At 47.7% G+C, this 18,888-nt stretch overlaps 1 protein-coding gene across 7 annotated transcripts in view; it reads left to right on the forward strand.

Annotated features, from left to right (window-relative positions):
- The window catches only part of Ripor2 (RHO family interacting cell polarization regulator 2), a 124,838-nt gene that overhangs the window by 15,231 nt on the left and 90,719 nt on the right, over window positions 1-18,888 (forward strand). The window contains exon 1 of one of the 7 annotated variants that reach the window (XM_036187904.1): window positions 10,305-10,595. The exons of 4 other annotated variants lie outside the window; for them this stretch is intronic. In XM_036187904.1, coding sequence (XP_036043797.1) covers window positions 10,547-10,595 — 49 coding nt within the window. In that variant the 5' untranslated portion in view covers window positions 10,305-10,546. Of the gene's footprint in view, window positions 1-10,304; window positions 10,596-18,888 lie in introns of those variants that run through there. 2 more of the 7 variants (XM_036187902.1, XM_036187899.1) reach the window with 2 other exon arrangements.

Below are 18,888 nucleotides of genomic sequence, written 5' to 3' on the forward strand. Positions count from 1 at the left end.
TTCACATTTGTCTTTCTCAAGTAGCCTCTCGAGGCTTTTTGGTCCACGAAAGAAGAGGCTGAACTAGAGCCTTCCACCCCCAGCTTCAGCCCTGCCAGAAGACAGCTGTTTGGGCCTCTCCCTGCTGCCTAATGCAAACATAGCTGGGATTCAGTAAGAGATGCTTGCCACAAGATTGCTGGCAGAAGTCACTTTCTTTGGAGATTTGCTTAAACCAATGTCCTTGAATTTATTACTATTACTATTGCTGTGAAATGTTCAGCTCTAACAGCTCTAGCCTGAATGACATGCTATTTTGAACATGACAGCCATTGCACTTCAGCTGTGTGAATAATTTATGAGCTGTAAGACCGCTGTCGTCGCCTGATATTACAGCACTCTCCTTTGCCTGGCTAATTATGGAGAGCAATGATGCTCTGTCCTGTTGTCACAGCTCTCATGAGAAGCCACCAGGGACTTGTGTGTGAGCACTGAAGGGAAGAGGGGAACTGGGCCAGGGCCTCCTCACTCCTACTGCTACCAAACTAGGCTCTGAGAGGGTTAGATTTCCACTCAAGCCTCTGCAAATTGAAGCTATGCAGAGCCCTTGGGATGGATCTGATATCCAGCATCCTGATTTTGCATCAAATGTATGTTAGCTGGGAGAGGTGTGGGCTGTGAAAGGGACTTAGGAAGGAAAGAGATGTTAGATCCTGGAGCTAGTTAGGATGGCTAATGGTTCCAAGCCCCCAAGACAGGAGCATCCAGCTGGTTCAGAGCTAAGGGCTGGAACAGAGAAGCAGTGAGCTACAGGTTCAGTTCTCAGGGAGAATTGGGGCACTTCCCACTGGGCAGCCCTGTGTTTTAAGCCATCTCCAGGCACTTCTAGCTCTCTCCAGCTGTGCCTGAGTAGTAACAAGTCTCTTAACCTCCTTGAGACCAAATGTAAATCACACTTGCAAATAAGATCCACGAAGATTAGCAGCCAATAGGAGGTTCTCAGAGTTAGGCTCCTGCCCTTTCATACCTCTGAATTCAAAGGGCTCCAGTACATGAATTAGAAAGGACTTGGCCTCTGGGGAGGGAGATCTCTGCCAAGATGAGGGCAGGGAAAGGAAAGGAGACTAAACAAGATGACAAGGAACAGCCCTGACTGAAGCGGAAAGGAAGATGACAGTCTACCTACAGCAAAGGGGCCACTGAGTAAGAAATATTTAAAGTATAAATGATTAGAGAAGGGGTTTGAAAGGGTTCTCTTTCTAAAGTAACAAATATATACATACACACACACACACACACACACACACACACACTTTATTATTATTATTACTACTACTGATCTCATATACAAACTACTCAGAGAAGGTCATTCAGCAATCATTTGGTCCTTAATCTCCTGTAGCCAGCAGTACACGTGAGAGCTGGATTAACTGGATTAACTGGTCATTCTTCCTACTACGTCAGTTGACTCACAGAATGGGGGGAGAGGGCTTTGTATCAGTTTAGATTAAATGTGAGCTGATAGGTAAACCCTATCCCTTCTATTTCTCCTTTAGCTTTCCATCTGAGCTGTGCTGACTGATCTATGTCTGATCTACACAGACTCACATTGTCCTCCGAAATCTTTCAGCTGCTCCCAGGCATTGTGTGCAGCCTTGCTCTGAGCTCCACCAACCTAGGCTGTTCCGAGCTAGGGTTGCCCACGCTCGTTTGCAATGGCTCTGGACGAATGGTATCTCACCAGCCACTTAGGCTTGAGGGACTCAGGCTCTCCAAGTCTGGGTAGGCTGGACGCAGCATACACCTGTCTCTGCCTCCCCAGCACTGAGGTTGCAAGTGTGCACCACCACCCTGAGCTTCTTTTACATGGGTTCCTGGGGCTGAATTCGGTTCCTCGTGCTTTGGAACAAGCGTGTGTAACCAGCCCAGTAGAGGAGGCTCAATGAGTATCCACCAGGAAAGCTGGAATTTGGTTGTACAGAGATGAAGAATCACAGAGGAGGGTACAGGGGTAGAGGTAGAGGTACAACTCCTGGACCAAAGGAGTAAGAGGGAGTAGATGGACAGATGGAGGCTGCTCTCTGCAGAGGGTGTGTGTGGGGGTGGGGGGGGGTCATCCTTTATAAAGGGACACAGCCAGCCCAAGGTGACCTTATGAGGAAAAGTCTGGAACTCATATCTTGAAGAAGAGTCTGGAATGTATATCTTGAAGAGGGGGCCATTCACACAGTCCCCACAATCGGCCCCCAGGGCAAAGAGAGAAGAGTGAGAGATGAGAAGAGACAGGAAGTGAGACCCTGGACAAACTATAAGCCTGGAACTAACTGCATCCAGCTGGGAGCGCTAAATACATCACCTTGGAGGTATATATATATTTGCAGTACTTTTGATAGCTCAATAAAAGGAAGTAAATTATGAAGTAATAGTTGAATTTCCAACCTTAAAAGCAAAAGTGCCTACATACATCTGTAGCATTCTGCTTACAGATACCAATAGTTTCTTTCCAACTACCTCTCCCTGCACTTTGAAATATTTTATATCCATCTTGTTGTGCCCTAATACTTTTCAGTTACATGTATATTCTTCACTTTATATCTCTTGGTATACAATTCTGAAAAGAACTATAAATTTAACATACTGTCAAAATCTTCGTTGGTCTCCATTGCTGGTTCTTAAAATGAAATCTGAGGACCCTTGAGGTTTACCAAAGCTCCTTCAAGGAGTTCTCTGACAGCCTCAGTGTTTGGTTTGTGTGTGTGTGTGTGTGTGTGTGTGTGTGTGTGTGTGTGTGTGTACACAGGCATGTGTAAGTGCTCTCTCTGGAGTACCCATGTGCAAAGGCCAAAGATTAATATCAATTTTCTTCTTTTGTTGCTCTCCTTTTTTTTTTTTTAAATACAGGTCCATTTTTTTAAGATTTATTTATTTATTATGTATACAATGTTCTGTCTGCATGTATGCCTGCATGCCAGAAGAAGGCACCAGATCTCATTTTAGATGGTTGTGAGTCATCATGTGGTTGCTGGGAATTGAACTCAGGTCCTCTGGAAGAGCAGCCAGTGCTCTTAACCTCTGAGCCATCCCTCCAGCCCACTCTCCTTATTTTCTAAGACAGGGTCTCTCACTGGACCTGTAGCTCAGTGCTTCAGATAGACCAGCTGGGCAGTGGGACCCCATGATCCACCTGTCTCCATCTCCCAAGCATGGGGTTACAGATGTGTGCTGCCACATCTGCATTCTACACATGTGCTGGGATCCAAATTCAGTTCCTCATGTATGCATAGCAGACACTTTACTCACTGAGCCATCTCCATGGTCCCTGTTCATTTGTTTGTTTTTGAGATAGCCCCGGCTAGCTGGAACTCAGTATGTAGTCCAACCTGGCCTCAACCTTATGAAAATGCACCTGCCTTGCCCTGCTGGATACTGAGTGTGCCCCATGCTTGGCTAAAGTGCTTTTACCAAGCACAAAATGATCTAATGATCTTGGAATTGTTATGTTGCATTCTTTTTTAATATTAGAATGTTGGTCAAGATTATACTATTACAGAAAAAGACCTCAAGGGTTTGTGTAATAATCCCATCACCTTGAACATTCAGATGTTTGTTTCTGCCTCTGAAACCTTCTAGTCTCTCAGTGTACGTACTAGGCCTATAGATTGGCTCAGGTTTCAGGTAATTTGCCTGAACTCATAGGCCTGGCTTCAGTACCTTTGAGCTGCTTGTCTCTGGGACATACTAAAATGTCAGCAGTGTTGACCAAGAAAGTTCCCATTGCAAATGCAGATATGTATGACAATGGGAAGGAAATGCCTGTGATACCTCCTCCCTTGCGGACCTTATCAGAGGCACCAGACATGGATGAAGGGTAGGAGGTCTGGCTCCCCAAAGTCCAGTAAGCGGTGAGCGGTGAGCGGTGAGCGCTTCACCAGAGCTGCTGGGGTGACAGTTAATGCAGGCTCCGAAGGTTTTGGGGGGGAGTGGGGGGTGGCAGAAGCCAGGCGGTGAGTGTATGCTCACCTTCCTCACAGAGCCAACTGACTGCCCTTCCTCTAGACACATTAATATGGAGTTTATTGTACTGTACAGGGCACAAAGCACAGCTCCCGACACACAGCTTGTTAATGGTGGGAACTGTGGTAACCCACCATCCCAGAAGGCAGGGATATGCATGGATCTGTGTTCAGGGGACAGAGGACCTATTGGAAAAAAAAAAAAAAAAAGACCAATGTCTTGATGGAGGCAGTGCTGGAATGGAGGCTTTCGAGGCCAAGAAGCAGATTCTAAAGATAAACCCGTGGTAGGGGGCAGAATGATAGAATCAGCTAAGGATTTCTAGGCAGCGGCATTGGCCTGAGCAAAACGCAGTGGACGAAGGGAAGTATGGTGACCTGGCTGTGCTGACCCTTTAGATGACACATGGGACACAGAGAGAGGCTGAGATTTGCCAAGTCCCTCCTCAGCAGCGCTGAGACAGAACCACAGTCTCTCGACTTCAAATCCAGGATCCTCCTAGGCCTGTCCCCTGCCTGTGAGGGTGACAGCAAGGGGAGGATCCAGCCAGAAAGGCTCCTGAAGCCACCCTCCGGAGGAGGAGAGTGGGCTGGAGGCCTCCTGAGGTTGTTACCAGGCTTCTGCGCCTGAAGTGCGTCTGACAGACATGCCAGAGCCACCTGGGCCATGTGACAGAATGATGGGAGGGGGGGAGCTGAAAACCTTCCTTTGCTGCTGATTTTGGTTACATTGTGGGATTTCGATTTTGTTTGTTTATTTATTTGTTTGTTTGCTGGGGGATTGGGATGGGGATCTCACTATCGCTCACCCTGGCTTCAAATTCACCAGATGTAGAGCCCAAGATGGCTTTGAACTCACAGTAATCCCCCCTCCTCGGCCTCTCAAGTGCTGGGATTCAGATGTGTGCCACCAAGCCCAGCTCTCAGAGTCTGCACTGGAAATTCCTTCCCGGAGTAAAGCATGTGTACTTCATGAGTTAGAAAATTAAAAAGAAGAGGGAGGGAACAAATTGGTCAGAGTGGTAAATGAAGAAGTGAGCAAACGTTACTGTGTGGTAAAAGAATTCAAGAGTCTCAAGCCCAAGTAAAGCATGATGATGCCCACCTTTGATTCCAGCAGTCAGGAGGCAGAGGCAGGAGGATCTCTGAGTTCGAGGCTAGCCTGATCTACAAATTGAGTTCCAGGACAGCCCAGGAAACCCTGTCTCAAAATACAAAACAAGTCTCAGAGGCAGAGCTGGGGCTGGGTTTGCCTGGCTCATGTGCTTGCCTAGCATTCCTGAAGCCCTGTGTTCAAATCCTAGCATGGCATGGGTGCACATGCCTATAATTCTAGCACTCAGGAAGTGGAGGCAGGAGGATCAGAAGTCAGAAGTTCAAGGTCATATTTGGGTGTATAGGAAGTTCAAGTTCAACTTGGACTACTTGAGTGAGAACCTGTCTCAATTTAAAAAAAAAAATCTCAAAACCAGCACCATTTCAAGATATGGCGTAGCCACGTCCTAGGGCAGCTGAACGCCTCTAAAGGAAGGTCACATGATTAGAGAAAGGATTTCAACATGAGGTCACGAACTCTGCTGTTTTTATGTACGTGAGGCATCCTAGTTAGGAAGGAAGGCTACATCTCTGGCACATCTGGTCACCTCTCCAGGATCTGCCAACTAGGCCAAGAGCAGAAGCCAGAAGTCACCAGTGTTGTGGGCACGAGGTCCACAGAGAAGTTCAACACGGAAGGTAGCTGCTCCGGCCGAGTCTCTGACGCCTCCTGACGACAGCATCAGCCTCACTTGGCAATGCCAGGCATTCCTCAGGCATATGCTGAGCTCTGTGTTACATAGCTGGAGTTCTAAATCGGGAAATCAAATCAGCTGTGCTTTAGACGCGTCCCTTCTTCCTTCTCATGAACCGTGCGTGGATCAGACTTGATCGGGCTCACTGGGCCGATTCCGTTAACCAAGCATCAGCTAAACAGTGCTCAAGAAGGAGAAGGACATAGCCCGGCTATAGAAAGGGACACTTGTCAGTGTTGCTGAAGTTCAAACAGTCGCATGCTACCAAAAATAAAGCCGTTCCCATAGCACCCGCGATACTTCCTCTTTGCTACTGCACACCTCACTTACTCATCTCCAGACCTTCCACCCCAAGCAAGTCGAGTGACTGCTGGGCCTTCCCCAGTGTCTGCACCCTAGCTCAGTGCCTGTTACTGAGCTCACCCAACCATTCACCAATAATAGCTGCCATTTGTATGTAGGGGTATTCTCAATGAAGCATGTGAGTGGAAGGGTTAAACTGTGTTTTAAGGAACCATTCCTTTCTCTTTTTTTAGACAACAGCTTTTTATTTAAGGAATTTTGCATGTCATTCTTTCACTGCCTATTGAGGTCACTTAGCTCCCTCAAAGCAGAATTCAACATTTCAAGACAGCCCTTCTCTAAAAGAACTGGTGCTTAATCCAGGCAGGCTGTCAGCCCACATTTCTTCTATTTGAGCTTCTTTTATTTCTACTTGAAGAACAACATATTCATGACTTCAAAGCTCTCCATCTGAGATATTATTACACATCTAAGAAAGCCACCAATGACAGAGCAAAGGGATGGCGGTGTTGATAATAAGGCTCCTCCTTTGAGCATGAGGAGTTACTGTAAATGGATGAAATTTGCTTGTTTCGTTTCATTGGCTTTTAATGATTGGCACACCCTACAGACCTGAGTGTGAGATCACAGGAATGAGTGTGGTCTAGATTCCTTCATGTTAAAACAAGTGTCAGAAACTGAGGGCAGATCGTCTGTCCTAAAGTGGACCATAAGGCAAATTGCTTCAGGAACTGTTCTTATCTGCTGACATGAGGAAATGCACTGTCTCCTACTAGGGAAGTCCCCATAGTGCCCCTGCCTCCGTGGCTAGAATAGATCTGTGCTTCATTACTTCCCTGGGTGAGGTCACAAGAATGCTCTTGAGGTATGTGAATGCTCTACTCAGTGAATTTTAGAGAATGTAAGAATCCTGCTTAGGAAACAGTGAATAGCATCATAAGAGAGAGTAGGAGCAAGGAGAGACCCGCCCCTTCAAGAAAGCGGACTCCGGAGATCTCAGCAGGGGCAGTGAATGGAGATGCCTGCTGTGGAGCTTGGACTGTGGCCTGGGATGCCCTTCCACTTCAATTAACTTATCTACAGAATCCTTCACAAGCTTGTCCAAGGGCCCACTGCCTAGGTAAGTTTAGATCCTACTAAATTGATGATGGAGATTAACCATTGTCAGCAGTGTGGACTTTGGGTTCTATCTATTCTGTATTCCAAATGGCCTCTGGTATGTGCTCTTAATTCTTTTGCCCTGTTGGACAAATCGCTTCTGTGGCACTAGACCCACACAATCCTTTCAGGATCTCGTTCAGTGTGTTGGGACCTGCGATTCCTGCTCCCTGACTGATGCACAGAGGACTGGCAATACAACACTGTTTAAAACAGTCACACTTCACACAGTGCCTGCAATATTATTCAAGGTAGAATATTCTAGGCTTCTTGAGATCAAACTCTTAAGAAGTTCTGAAGTGCGAGGATGGAGCGGGAGGGGAGAGAAAATAGCCAGGGGCTTTTTAACCGGGTATGAATGAACAGACTGCTATTTGGATGTAGGCAAAAGCTCTTTGGTCAGAGATAGACAGGTTGACAAGGGAAATAAAATGATGGAAGAGTCAAGGACTGCTTCAGAAGGCAGGGTGATCCATCTTTCATCTGATAGGTCTGGGACACAGTGTGCAAAGCAGAAATGGTCCCTGCCCTGTGAGCTCACAGATTAGTGACAGGGAGACAGGAAACAAGTGAAGAGGCAAAGAAAGATCCATGCTTTGGAAGATGAGAGGGGATTGAAAAGGATCCCTGGGACAAGGATGTACTAAAGATGCTAGTGGTCCATGTAGAGGCTGGGAAGGGTTCAGGAGCTGCAGGGAGGCTGATGATACAGATGATCTGTAAAGGGTAGGCTCCCAGCATCTTTGTCAGCAGTGGTGTTTTGATTATTTTTCTTGTTGCAATGATCTAATTAATCCCTGGCTCCATCTGAAGGGATACTGTCCATCCTGGCAAGGGAATGCTGGTGTTCAGCTCCTTTTCCCCTTTGTATTCAGTCAGGACCCCAGTCCATGAATGGAAGGTGCTGCCCACATTTAAGGCAGGTCTTTCCACTTTAATTAACTTATCTAGAGAATCCTTCACAAGCTTGTCCAAGGGTCTACTGCCTAGGTAAGTTCAGATCCTACTAAATTGAGGATGAAAATTAACCATCAGCAGCAGTGTGGACTTTTGGTTTTATTCTGTATTCCAAATGGGGAACAGAAGCAGGATTCAAAGCCACAGAGAGGTCACTCACGTTGTTTATAGTTTTAAAGGCCACGGTTTCTGCAAAGTAGATAGACTGTTGTCTATCACTGCCCAACAGATCATCAACATACAGCCATTTAAAGAACACACAGCATTAACTCACAGTTCCCACTCATCAAGAATCCAGCTCCAGCCTCACTGTGTCCTCTGAAGAGTGGGTATCATGAGGAATGCCTCTCCATAGCCATGTCTGACAGATATCCAAACCAAGGTTTTTTTTTGCATTTGCATCTAAAGTTGATTAAGCCAGGTCATTTTGGACAAGTTATGCTAACTTTCTTTAACCTTTGTTTGCCCATCTATAAAGTAGGAATCAAAATACTGAGAGATTATAGCCAGGTGTGAACAACCCAGTGCCCAGGGGATAAGAAGATCATCATCAACTGTATATTTAGTATAGTAAGGATTGATATACTAGGAACTTCTGCATTGAGCAGAACACCGGTCAAGAAATATACCAAGGGCTGGGGATTTAGCTCAGTGGTAGATCGCTTGCCTAGCAAGTGCAAGGCCCTGGGTTCGATCCTCAACTAAAAAAAATAAAATAAAAAAATAAAAAATAAAAAAATAATAATAAAATAAAATAAAAAGTAAAAGAAAAGAAATATACAAAGGACTTGCACCCTGTGCTAGGATGTTGTGCCATGTAGCTGACGTTTCCCTCCTGGGAAGAAATGTCCACATGGGAAGTTGGAGCGCTGGTAGGAAGTATGCTGAATTGAGAGAAGAGTGTCTGGGCAATGCAGTTGGAAAGGGCAGACTGTCAAAACTCCTCTCAAGCCACCTCGTGGCCCAGGGCAGAGAGATGAGACCAGTGCTCACCCTTGGGTGATCTCTGTAGTCTTGCTGAATCCTTAGATGGGGCATGATCTGGCTGCTTGTGTTCCAGGTGTGAGGATGTTCCAGTTTCATTGACTCCTCTCACGGTCCTTGTTGGTCAAGGTTTATACTTCTTGATTCTAATGTCCTCACAGAGTGACTAGATCTCAGTTTGGAATAGGACAAATGCATTTGTGGAAGGATTTGATTTTATGAATTATGACTACAGAATTGTATGAATAAGACAGTTTGACAGATGGAGAAACTGAGGCCTGATGAGGATTGCCTATTTAAGGATGGAGGCAGAGTTCACCCTTTCTCTGTGTGTCCTTGCAGACTCCTTATCTCATACACACACACACACACACACACACACACACACACACACACACGTGGTATTGGTGTTGTTCTGATTGGAGACAGGGTCTCTCTCATACCCTAGCCTAGTAACCCATGCTGGCCTGAGACTTAACTGTATGTAGCCCAAGCTGGCATCGAACTGGCAGCAGTCTTCCTGCCCCAGCCTCTTGAGCGCCACCACACCCAGCTTCCAAAGGTCCTTTTTAAGGAATGTTTTTGTCTGTTTGACCCACCTACTCTTCGAAAGCTTTATGTATAATTCAAATCTACACAGAAAGGGGGGTTTTAAAAGACAAACAAAAACCTTGTGTCTCCCCATCCGTGTGAGATCTCTGTCCAAGCCCTTGAGTACCTGTACCTAGAGGTCCTCTCCAGCTGGGCTTTCCAGGTAACTCCTGCCTTGAGCCTTGAACTCCCCTCCCCAGCACCGCGCGAAGCACCCCCCCCACCTCGTCGTTCGTAATGCACTGCCCTTTTTGAGATCCCCAAAGAGCTGGCTGCACAGGTACTCTTGTCTCAGCTGAGATCTCCTCTAATGCCCACGGGTCTCGCTCAGCTCCCCTGCCGCGCAGTCCTCCGAAGCCGCGCCACAAGCTAAGTAAGTGCCCAGGAGCCTGCCGTGCTGACGATCAGCTGGAGGCAGGCACCCAAGCACAGCCTGAAGGAGTCGAGCTGAAGGGACCATCAAGCAGCTGTCTCCACCCGCCCTCCTCCTCTTCCCTCCCCGCGCGGGTGACGCGCCAGCCCCCGCGTGCGCGCCTCCCCACCGCCCGCTCCGCCGCCGCGCTCGCTCCACGCTCCGCCACCGCGCGTCCGCTGGCCCCGCAACTTCACCCGGCGCCGCGGCAGCTGGAGCGACGCCCGCCCGAGCGCTGGGGCCACGACTGTCACCCGCCGCCCTTTCCCTGTCGGCTGGAGGAGGCGGCGAGCAGCGGCTGTCCTCGGAGCCGGAGGTACAGGGCAGCGAGGGGCGGCGCGGGGGTGCCGAGGTGGTACATGCCACCCGGCACTAAGCGTCTCCGGGCACCGGGAGCGTTCTTTGCAAGTAGGTGCACGCGCCTCTTAGAGACATTCTCTGCGTCTGATTTCGCTTTCACCTCAATGAGGTGGGTGTGTGGAGGGCTGTCCTGGGCTTGAAAGCGTCTGGCGTGTTAAGAAGAACCCTTGGGTGTCCGGGATTCCTCGGTCCTGGCGAATTGGGGAGTCTGATGCGAGCGGGGCGGAGAAGAGAAGTTGCTAAGTGAGAGGGACCAAGCACTTAAGCACAGGCAGACCCGAAGGGTGTCCCAGGCCCAGGAGGGACTGGTTGAGAAGGTTAGAGAAGCCTGTGGCTACCCAGGGCTGGGGTTTGTCAGGGATCACTGTGGCTTGAGAGATGGAAAATAGGACCCCGAGTGTGAGAATCCGCGGGTGGGATCGTGGGTGAATCTCTGGCTGCCGAAAGACATCTGGGCACCCAACAGAGATGGGTGATCCAGCTCAGAGGGAAGATTTCAATTTCCAAGGGCTTCGTGTGCCTCCAGACTGAGCAATCGAGCTTGGCTGGGACCCAGCCGCTTCAAATTGGCCACGTGAAGCCGGGCGGTGAGAATGGGGAAGAGGGGCCAGCCAGAAGAAATGTGTCGCTTTTGATGCAAATCTGTTTGGAAAGACTAGGGGACGGGGGTCACACCTGGGGATATTCCAGCCCTAGCAGGTGTCTATGGTGCGGAACGTGGCAGCAAAGGCCGGTTTTTGCAGCCCTCCTGCTTCAGGCTATTTATTACCTCATAGCTCCCCCTCCTCCCCCCACCCCCCGCGCCCAGGTTCGTGGGCAGCAGTACAGACCCCTCGCTGTCGAAGGGAGCAGGCGTTGAAATTCGCTAAGCAGAGCCATTCAGGTGTGAGAGTGACGGGACTGTGGACAGTCACAGCTCCTGAGTGAGAAAACAAGGCAAGATCTCAGAGAGCTGGCGGGTTGTGTGGGGTGGGGGTGGGGCAGAGTAGGATCCGCAGCCTGGTCTAGGGACGCTGGTCTCCCGGACACCTATATGTTGCACGAGTGACTGTGAAGACAGGTCAGCACTTTGGCCAGGGAAACAATGTGGTTGTCTTAAAAAACACCCGTCAGCTGCCTTTCCTCCCCGCCCCCCTTGCAAATATGAGCCCCCGCCCATTGTTTCCTGACCCAGTCATTTCTCCCTTTTTGGTTTTGTTGTTTTTGTGGGTGGTTGGTTGGTTTTGTTTGGGGAGAATTTTTTGTTTGTTTGTTTGCTTGGGTTTTGGGGTGGGGTGTCATGTTTGCCTAGCTCCTCCTTCGCACCCTCACCCCAGTATTCCTACTAGCCTACTTCTCTGGAGCAGCCTCTGAGACTCCCATTCATAAGGTTTAGCTCCGCCAGAGCCTCCTACCTGCTATTAGAGCAGGGGAGGTCAGGACACAACTCCCGCAGAGAACCAGCATCCTCAATCTAAGTCTCTAGCAATTCATTGCAAAGCAGCCAGTAGCCACCCTCCCTCCCACTCTGGGAATAAACGGCGGAGGGTTGGGGGGAGGTATGTGCTTGGGGTGCAGTGGCTTGAGGAGAAGACCCCCCCCTTCTCTGTCTGCTGCTCAATCCAGCCTTCAGCCCCAGAGCTCCTGCATTCTGAGGTCCCATTGGTGGAGAAACGGCCACAGGCTGGCTCTTGCCCTGGAAGTTAATACATTTGCCCATCCAAAAGTTCACTACACCCAACCATGTGAAAAGGAACATTGGAGAATCTGTTTAGTCAAAACATATCGTATGTGTTGCTTTTCCAAAAGGCCCTGAGGGGTGGTGTTGCTCTCTTCCTCTGACACTCCGGTGTGAGATGTTTTTGCTATGAATATTTTGTCCTCAGTATAAACATAAAGAAATGCCCAGCTAGAGAGAGGGAACACTGAAAGTGTGGCCAGAGGACTTGCCTGGCATCCTGATTACACACATACAGGTTCCATAAATGGCTCCCTTCCTTTTGTTAATTACAAAGTAGAGTTATTTCCAGCAGAGAAGGGACCTGTGCTCTTTCAGGGGTGAAATGTACCAAATGGGCTAGGAGGAGGTTTGTACATCTATTATTTAGATCTATAGGTATAGAGCTCTAAGTATAGCGCTATACCTATAATAGCATCCAGGCCTCCGTCTTTGGAGTGGGGTCCTGACAGGTGTGATAACTAAATCTTCCTTCACTAACATGAGACTACCCTACTAGGCTAGAGCCCAGGGCTCAACTACAGTATCAACCACGTACCTCCTAAACATAACCAAGCCCTTCTGTTATCTCTTTCTCCTCCCTCCCATCCCCTCCCTCCACCGTGTGTGTGTGTGTGTGTGTGTGTGTGTGTGTGTGTGTGTGTGTGTTCAGGTGTCTTCCTCTGCCGGTCTTCCCCTTATTATTTAAGACAGTCTCATTGAACCTGGAGTTCACCAATTCAGCAAGATTAACTGGCCAAGGAGCTCCAGGGATTTCCCTGTCTCTTCGTTCTTGGCCCTTAGGTTGCAGGTATGCATCACCATGCCAAGCTTTTTACATGGGTACTGGGAATCAAATGCAGGTCCCCATGCTTGTGTGGCAAGTACTTTACTCAATGAGCTATCTCCCCAGCCCCTCTCTGTTATATTTTGAGCTCGTGTATACCCACCTCTGTTAAGAGCCTCAAACACAGAAGAGCAGCTGTGGAGAGTGGGCAATATGGCTTTCCGATTTCCCATTTAATGATCAGAGGTTTCTTACAATGGTCCTTTGGGTTACGTTTGCAAACAAGTGATTTATTTTAACAGCCATGCATTCAATGGGTTGGAAAAATTGAAACGCAGTCTTATTTTTATTCTGAAGAAAGGCAAGAAGTCTAAAACCAGTCTCTTGCTTTCCTTGAGAGGAAGTGGGAGTGGAAGCGAAAGTCGTTTTATCTACACAATGGGTGATCCTCGGGCAATGGCAGACTTGGGGTTTCCATCTGGGCTTCCTGTCCCTAGCACTGAACAGGGCTTCATGCTTGCAAACAAATCTTTCACCAGGGTTATTCTCATGTACCAAGAAAAGCTTCGGGAGTGGGGGAGCGGGGTGTGGAGCCAGCTTGTGTTTGAGGCCATTCAACCAGAAAAGAATACCAACTGAAATCAGACAATGAGTTAAGGGAGCTGGGTGGGGGGGGGGGTGAGGAGGTACAGATAGGCAAGTAATTGGTTCCCCAAAGACAGCCCTCAGCGGAATGGTGTCTTAGAGCAGTTGTCATGTAAACAGCCCACAATGTGATTATTAGGAAGATTTGTTCAGCAAAGGGGGAGGATTATGAGGCTGCACCTCTGTGTCCCTGAGGAGCCCTGCTTTGAGCTTCCGGTCCTCTTGGCTGCCAAATTGTATTGAGTTTCTCAGGACAGCATCCTCCCTCTGAAAACCTCACTGGGGTAAGCATGGGAGCCTTTGTGAGGACTCCATGGAACAGCCCATCCTATATCTTGAGTGAGCTAGTTCAGAAATACCCAGGAGTCCTGGTGGCTCTTGTGCGCCTCTGCTCTGAAGCCACAAGCTTCCTCTCTGGGCTAACGGTCTTTGTTTGGTTGATTTGGTCACAGCAGACTTATCCCACTTGGGTTGGACACATTCCCTGGAAATAATAGATGTTTTTCCGGGTGTGCCATCTATCTAGTAAAGAGCTGTTCACTTATCACTCCTCGAGGGTCTTCCCGCCTTCTAAGGAAAGCCAGACGACCGGGAAGCCAGCAAGTCCAGTTTGTTTTATTGGTCTTTGTTTATGAGGCACCGGACGAGCACGGAGTGGGGGCTGGTTTGAATGCTTTCACATTCATTACGCTAATGAAAAAGGAAATTGCAATTCTCTTTTTCACAGTGAAATGGGATGCAGTATTTCCATGTTGTCTTCCATAAGACCAGAATGAGCTCCCAGCCACAGCCAGAAGTGTCCCCTAAACAAAGGGAACAGCTTGCACACTCTTTTAAAACAGTGGGAAAGATTTTTACACTGTCCTAAAATACAAATAAAAATTGATTACCAGTCACTTTTAATTCTGAAGTGGATTTTTTAAGCCCATTGTTAAGTAATTTAGGGAAATACTATTTTTTTTTTCTATTGCTTATGCATGTGTTCCCTGAGCAAGTACTTGGGATCTTGCCAGAGTGAGATTTCCCCTTCAATATAAACTCATAAAGTCTCAATTATCACTTCCAGGGACTGCAATCCAGCAGAGAAGAAGGAAAAAAAAAATTGGGTGACTATATATATAGCTTGGTTTGTCCCATGTGTTAGTTCTTTATCATAACAAAATATCTGATATAAGGTGCTTATGAAGTAAAGAAAGGCTTATGTATTTAGCTCACTGCTTAGAAGGCTAGAAGTCCAACTTTCCATATAGAGGGTGTGGTGAGAGCTGACTCTTGACTTCATCACCTCAGGGCAGAGTTCTCAGATAAGCAAGTATTGAGAAATAGAGACATCTTGAGCCAGAGACAAGGAGAGCCTTGAATGCCACACTCCCTTCAGAGAGCATGCTGCCAGTTAGCCTAGGAACCTCCTACTAGGTCCCAACCTGGCAAAGTTCCACCACTTTCCAATAGTGACATTCTGGGATCCTCGGAGAACTCAGCAACCACACTCAAATGGTAGCCGTGCGTATACACATGTTGCAAGAATGCAATTGACAGTAAACACGTCCCTTCACTAGGAAGCATTTGGGGTTTGGACAGGAAGAGGGTAATCACCCTACGAGCAGAGCTAAGTTAGGTCACTTAGGAAAGATGAATGGTAGGGGAAAGAACCTACCAGGATGGAAAACCGATAGAGAGACCAATGAGCCCCCTGGGGGCTCTGAGAGGGTAGTTGGTTTGTTCCGGCACCCTTGTGGTTTGTACCTAGCCAATGGAAGACATCAATTACTAGTTAACAACTTGTGAACCTGAATTTAAGACCATGAACCTAAAAGAAGACAGTGAAGTCAGGGCAGTAAGAAGCAGGCCTGGCAGGGAAGGTCGCCTGGGAACAGTTGTGAAATGGGCTGTTATTAATGACATTGATATGAGAGCAGGGTTGGGCTATGGCCACACTACAAAACACCTTACATATAGACAATGTCTTTTGACACTTTCTTGTGTTTGTGTCTCCCTTTGGGCTTAATGCTACTGGCTTTCCCTTGAAACCCTGGGAGTGCTCTGTTCCTTCACAAGCTGATTGTTCTGAAAGGAAGCTAAGGAACAATGACTATATTCTCTTCTGCTTCTCTGTGTAGGGCTTCATCCCTCCAGAGTGCACTTGGAACGGAGGCAAGGGAAGGAGGGGACAGGGCAATGGGAATCAATACATAGAGCCCAGGACAGATTCCTGGAGCTAGACCAATTCCCAAGAGGCTAATCCTCACATGGCATTTGATTTCTTTGCTCATTGCAACACATGAAGTTCTAGAATGACCTTGACCTTAACAGTTTCCCTTCCAATTAATGTGTTCCCGTACTGGGTGTGCTGTTGATAGACAGGCTCAAGGCTGATCCTTGAATGGCAGGACCATACCACACTATTCATTCATAAGGTTACTAGTAACATTAGCCATGTGGACATGACCCATATTCTTCATTAGCTGTAGTCTAACTTAGACTTGCCTTGGTGATGCTTTATCCTCGAGGACAAGAGGGAGCTTGGGAAAGGGAGAGGTTGGATGCCACGTAACAGACAAACACACAGCGAATGCAGCATTCACCAGGATTCAGTTCTAGAGAGGAGAATCCAATCAGCAGAAAGGTCATAAAGTCAAGATGGCTTGCAGAATTATCTGGACAGGAAAACCAAGGCAATACACATGGGTTATGCTTTGTAAGCCCACTTGTAACTGAGCTATAAATGTCCCTACTGTCTGATTTTATATCAAGAAGCTGCCTGTTGATTTGAGCAAGAGGCTGTTGGCATGGCCGGCAAACAACTACCAGGAAGCTACCACAGGAAAAACCAGATTAGTATGGAGGCTGGTCCAGAATAGTATGCAAAATAATAACTTTCTCTCTTTCAAGATGCCCATGCCAAATCTCTGAGACCTACAAATCCAATTCCCTACATGACAAAGCAGACTTTGCCCATATGATTAAGTCAAGGATTCAGCCATATCCTGGACTACCACCTGGGCCCGGTCTAATTAATTAATTAATCTAATTAATTAATTCAGTCCTTAAAAGCAAAGAAGACAAATGGCTCTCTGGATGGAAGGCAGCGCCAGACAAAGTTATTGCCTTTGAAAGTGAGGGGAGGAGGCCTGGGAGAAGGAATGCAGGAAGCCCCTAGAAGCTAGGAGAGATGAGCGAACAGATTTTCCTATACAGGCTCCAGAAGGAACCTTGGCTTGCCAGTGCCTTGATATTCATCTAGTAAGACCCATTTCAGACCTCAGTCCTCTAGTGTGTGGTGGTGTTTGACACCACTAGCTTTGGTATCAAGGTTATTGGTTACAACAGCCATAGAAAAGCAACACGCACACCTTCCCACTCACATCTACCTTCAGAATTCACAAGAGTCAAATGGAGGCTCCTCCTGCATGGGAAGGATTTAGCTGCAGAGGATTCTGGGAAATAGTATTTCCAGTTTCCAAACTTCAATACAAGAAGGCACCCTAAAGGCTGGGGGCAATGGCCATTGTGACATTAAATGCCAACCAAGCATGACCCCTGCAGCTGCCACAGGAAGTCGTGAGGCTCTTAAGAGCCACTGGTGGCTGTGTCCAGCACTCTGACCCCCCTTCAGTGAGGATGGTAGCATTTGCAGAACACACGCGGATGCCTCAGATTTTTAGGAAGTTTAACAAATGTTGCTAAGTCACAAAGGTAGAAGGGGAGTGGGGAGGAAGGAGGAGGCTTTCCAAAGCTGCCCACTTCACTTCTCTTGTCCAGAGAGTAAGCACTTTGCACAAAAACATCATTATTAGGGCCAGGCACTGACTTCCTGCAGCTCTGCCCTGAGCCACACAGTGTAGAAGGCCTCAGCATGATCTCCTTTCCCATAAGATCTTCCTACAAGGGAGCGCGCTGATGTTCCTCTGATGGAGAGATGACGGTCTATGTCTGTCCCTTCAATATTGCAACACTCCTGATCAGTAGAGAATATGACCTTTGTGGTGTCTGCCGATGTTATCTGAAGCCTCGCTAAGCATCCCAGGGTAGCCTAGAACTTGTTCAAGGCCTTGACCTCACAATCGTCTTGCCAGCCACCTGCCAGCTAGAATAGAGTGTTATGCCTGATTTAAGAGTATGTCTTCTAGAGCTGAAGAGATGGCTCTGTGGTTAGGTCCTCTTCTAGAGGACTCAGGTTCAATTCCCAGCACCCACATGGCAGCTTACAACTGTCTGTAACCACAGTTCCAGGGGACCTGACACCCTCACACAGACATATATGCAGGCAAAACACTAGTGCATATGAAATAAAATAAATAAAAACTTAAAGAAGACTGTATCTTCTAAACCAGATTACAAAATGTAAATTTGCTTGTTTGTTTTTGACAGAGTATCTCACTGTATAGCTAGCCCAGGCTGACCTTGAGCTCACTCTGTAGCCTGTTGACCTCAAACATGAGACAGCCCTCCTATTTCAGCCTCCTGAGTGCTGGGATTACAAATGGCACCTCGTATCTCCCTAAGAGATACTTCAATTTCCACTCTGTCGGCTAGAACAACAGCTTGTGAAGCTGGGAGCCAGCATGTGAACTCTCTCAACTGAGGCTGCCATGCTGGGAGGAAGCCCAAGCTAGCTGACCATATAGACAGACCTGAGACTTTGAGAAGAGAGGATGGGATCCCAGTCAGCCACAGCAACCCTAGTTCTTAATGTTCCATGACCCACTGCCATCTGACTGGCGGGACCTGGATCCAGAGCTGTCTGAAATTCATGACTCATTGTGGTTGTTTCAGGCCACTGCGTGTGTGGAATGACTGGTCACCTAACAATAAATAACCCACGTACTTCTACAGATGCAGAATGAGGTCAGTGAAGACCATAGCCTTTTGCTTTTCTCAGATGTCTTTACTGAGGTAGATAACAGGACAGTGGTCCATGATAGAACCAGCCCAGCTCTGATTCCCATCTCTTCCTCCCCTTCAGTATTGGCTAAGAAACTTTTTTTTTTTCCTTTGACAAGATTTTACTCTAGAGTCCATACTGGTCTCAAACTCTCAACAATCCTCGTGCCTCAGCCTCCAAAGTGCTGAGATTACAGGTATGAGCCAGGATGCCAGACTTCATTCTTGAATTTTCCCTGAGGAACAGATAGCACGCTTTGTGGCTGGTTTGCTGGGGAGGGGCTGTTAGGAAAATATTGGCCTGGAGGAAGAGTTTCCAGCCAGCCAGT

This window comes from Onychomys torridus, chromosome 5, assembly GCF_903995425.1.
Source record: "Onychomys torridus chromosome 5, mOncTor1.1, whole genome shotgun sequence".
In the NCBI taxonomy this organism is placed as follows: Eukaryota; Metazoa; Chordata; class Mammalia; order Rodentia; family Cricetidae; genus Onychomys; species Onychomys torridus.